Source organism: Trachymyrmex septentrionalis, unplaced genomic scaffold, assembly GCF_001594115.1.
Source record: "Trachymyrmex septentrionalis isolate Tsep2-gDNA-1 unplaced genomic scaffold, Tsep1.0 scaffold9, whole genome shotgun sequence".
NCBI classification, from domain to species: domain Eukaryota; kingdom Metazoa; phylum Arthropoda; class Insecta; order Hymenoptera; family Formicidae; genus Trachymyrmex; species Trachymyrmex septentrionalis.
The window spans coordinates 2,249,965-2,253,291 of record NW_017306091.1 but is presented as its reverse complement, the minus strand read 5'-3'; the positions used below and the strand labels follow the sequence as shown (position 1 = coordinate 2,253,291).

The 3,327-nt window shown below is 44.1% G+C and overlaps 1 protein-coding gene across 4 annotated transcripts in view; it reads right to left on the bottom strand.

Annotated features, from left to right (window-relative positions):
- Positions 1-2,779, bottom strand: part of LOC108756016 (insulin gene enhancer protein ISL-1) — a 39,024-nt gene extending 36,245 nt beyond the window's left edge. For all 4 annotated transcript variants that reach the window (XM_018499555.1, XM_018499556.1, XM_018499557.1 and 1 more), the window contains exon 1: positions 1,363-2,779. In XM_018499555.1, coding sequence (XP_018355057.1) covers positions 1,363-1,477 — 115 coding nt within the window. In that variant the 5' untranslated portion in view covers positions 1,478-2,779. The remainder of the gene's footprint in view (positions 1-1,362) is intronic.
- Positions 2,780-3,327: the final 548 nt, after the last annotated feature.

The following is a 3,327-nucleotide window of genomic DNA, read 5'->3' as shown; positions in this document are numbered from 1 at the left end:
TCAGATATCTATTATTCGTATTTAATATATTTGTTCTCTGATTTACGCTAACGTGGATAAATAATGAATACGGGAGGATTATTTGATCATCTAATTACGACGTGCGCGCAACGAAGTGATACGTTAAGCTAATTTTCGAGCGATCGAGTTTTTTAAACGTTTAAACAGCGACGGTGTAGCAAACCGTGCAAATTGTAGGTAATTGATAGAAAAAAATTACCATTATCGTTAAAAAAAAAAACGGTTTCAATCGAACAAGATTATTTGCAATGTAGAATTAATCGAGTCAGTCACGACGAGATTTATTCACTTTCTGGACGAAAATTAAAACGATTCGTTGCACATGTACGCGAGTTTCGCGAATAAAGATCGGTGAGATCGAAGGAATGGAAAATACCCTATCTTGTGTGACCGGCGCGTCTCATTTCATTTTTTATACTTAGAACGTATATTATTGTGCACATCTAGTGGCGTCTGTCTTGCTTCGTACAGATTTTATGCTTTTATTAAGCTTACTTTATGAGGGACATAAAATGGCAATTTGTTCCTACGCGTCGCGAAGCTCCTTTATATATTTTAGTATCATACGAGCCTCTCGGAAGTCAGACTCTGATCAATTATATAAAATAAGAAACAACCAAAACTCTCTATGGAATAAAAAAAATCGATAAAGTTGTAAATTGATTGCTCCGGTATTAATCTAAAATAATACATGTATACTCTGATCAAAAGGCATTATTTAATTTGAAGAAATCAACATGATGTAATTCATATAAAAAAGAATAAATACTAAATGTATTTTAATAAGTATAATTCAAATTTGCAGATGTAACATAAAGAAAATTGAATTGTTTGACATTTTTAAAATGGCGATTGCTACAACAATACAAGATTTCAGAATTAATAGTATATTCAATTATATAATAATGTATTCTTGTTATTGCTTCATGGAGAAAGCTGAGTTAACGATTGCGTTCAGCAGAAAAAGCGGTTTTGCAATTGTAGTGAGATTCTTTAATATATCTTTAGTTTATACAATTCAGATCAATGAGGAACTCGAGGAAGATGAATCATACTAAAATTTGGACGACATTTGCAAAGTTGCTTTTTCTACTGGACACAGTCATTTTTATTCAACTTCGTTATTCGACCACTCCAGGTATCCAATCCAAACTGTCAGCTTCGAAAGGATATAATCGCATCAGTTCAACAGACCCATGTCAAGTCTCCACAGGTTTAAACTTATTAGTTTCGCTTAAAAAAAATTCGACAATAAGAGGGATATATGTATTTCTTCGCATACAATATTTATGAAATCTCTGCGTGAAAAGTAGAGAAGAGAACAGAAGCTCAAGTACTCACTTTGCGTGGGATCGGCCGGCTCGTCCTGTATATTGACCGGTGAAATTTTCAGCGATCTCGGAGGGCCCTGAAAGCCGATGGGCCCGGGCCCCCCGGCTGCGCCCACCCGCTGCATCACGCCGGCAGCCCCTATTTCCGCAGCTCTGCCACTCCTGCGCACCTCGCGCGACGGTTTTCGAGCAATCTTGAAGCCTTCGTACGCCGACCACCGGCCGTACCCTTTAAACTCTCGAAACTTCGGCCCGACGTGTCTGCTACCTTCAGAGCGCTACCGAAGCTCTACCGGGGGTCGAATCGTCCCCAACACGTTAGATACAAGACTTTCAGACTTTCCTGCTGCTTTACTACGTCATCGGATTAAATTCTTAATTCTTATGCAATTTAGAAGCAGAAAATTACGCGTGTCTCCAGATAGCGTCTCTTTTCAACGAACCACGCAATGTCGACGTAATGTAATGGTGATCTGTATTATTGTTTCATCAAAATGATAAATATTCGAAACATTTATTGACAAACATTGACGAATTTCGAAGGCAGGTTAAATCAATCTCTATCGAGTGCGATTGGCGCTCTGTTTATCGTTTCGGCTTGTCGCCCGTTTAGTTCAACCAATACCTTCACGACTCCTTGGTTCGTTGAAAGTTTATTCGTAACTCGCTATTTTTTTAATATTTCCACGACCCCTCGCTTTGTCGAGAGTTCCCTCAGTTCACCTGGTACTCCTCTTTTTCGCGGTTTTTCCACTCGATCCTCTTGCTCCGATTCTTCGTCGAATCACCACACTTCGACACGCACTCCCTGAATATCGCGAAACTTATCTTGCGAGTTCGACGAGAGGTTTCTCGTGGTTGTCAGATGTAAATGCGATCATAGACATGATCGATGATTATACAGAACTGGAAGAACATTCCTGATCTCTGCGATCGAGTTTGACGTCCTTATCGGAGTAACTGGCTCCGAAATCGGCTACTTGCTTTGGTCCTTTACCCGAATTTCGACACGATTACGTTCTGGTCACTCATCAGCAACGCCGGGCGAGAAGTGGTGCGATGTAACGACGAATATTCCGTTACTGAAACCTTTGAGGAGACGAATCGAACGATAACAGACAATGATAAAAGCAAACGAAAGAAACAATCATCGTAGCAGAAGCTGGACGAGACGTTTGAAGAAAGGTATAGAGATCAGAGAAAAGAAGGGGACAAAGGGATGAGAGGGGAGAAGGGCAGGTGAAAAGAGAAAGAGAAAGGGCAGACATCGAGAGAAAGACAGATGGAAAGGGAGGGAGTGAAAGAGACAGGGAGAGAGAAAGAGAGAGAAAGAGAGAGAAAGGAGAAGAGAGACGACACGGTTACACGAAACTACTCCAACGAGACTGACGACGCGCGGCCCTGGGAGGCACTGACTGCCAGTTAGGTGTCTCGCTATAGTCTGCTGGAGAATCCAACCCAACCTAACCGGACCCCACTGCCGGATCCCCACTATCCACTCTATTTCTCTCTCGCTCACCTCCACCATTTCTCGCTCGCTCCCACCACGGACCCGCGGTACCCCTACCAACACCAGGACCTCGCGGCGGATCTCTATAACTTTCCCTACCACCTTCGGGCGTTCCTATCGAACGCGAGAGAGCGGCGCGCGACAGCGAACGATTCGTCCTCGCGGCGGAGTCGACGCCGTCCGGGATCCACGCCTCCGCGGCCGCCCGGCGAACCGGCAACAAAATGGCCGACGCGCACCTAATCGATTCGCGCGTGTGCCTATCCACTCTCCTACCTATCCTCCGCGACTCCACGCATCCTTCTCCTCCGCCGTAGCCTGTCCACCTCCATCGCGTCACTCTCCTCCTACCGACGCCGCGTATTACCTCTCCCTCTCTCTCTTTTTCTTTCTCTTCCTCTCCTCCGCGTTGCTCCTGCGCTTTCCTTCTTCCTGCTACCCTCCTTTATACGCCACCGGCGTTGC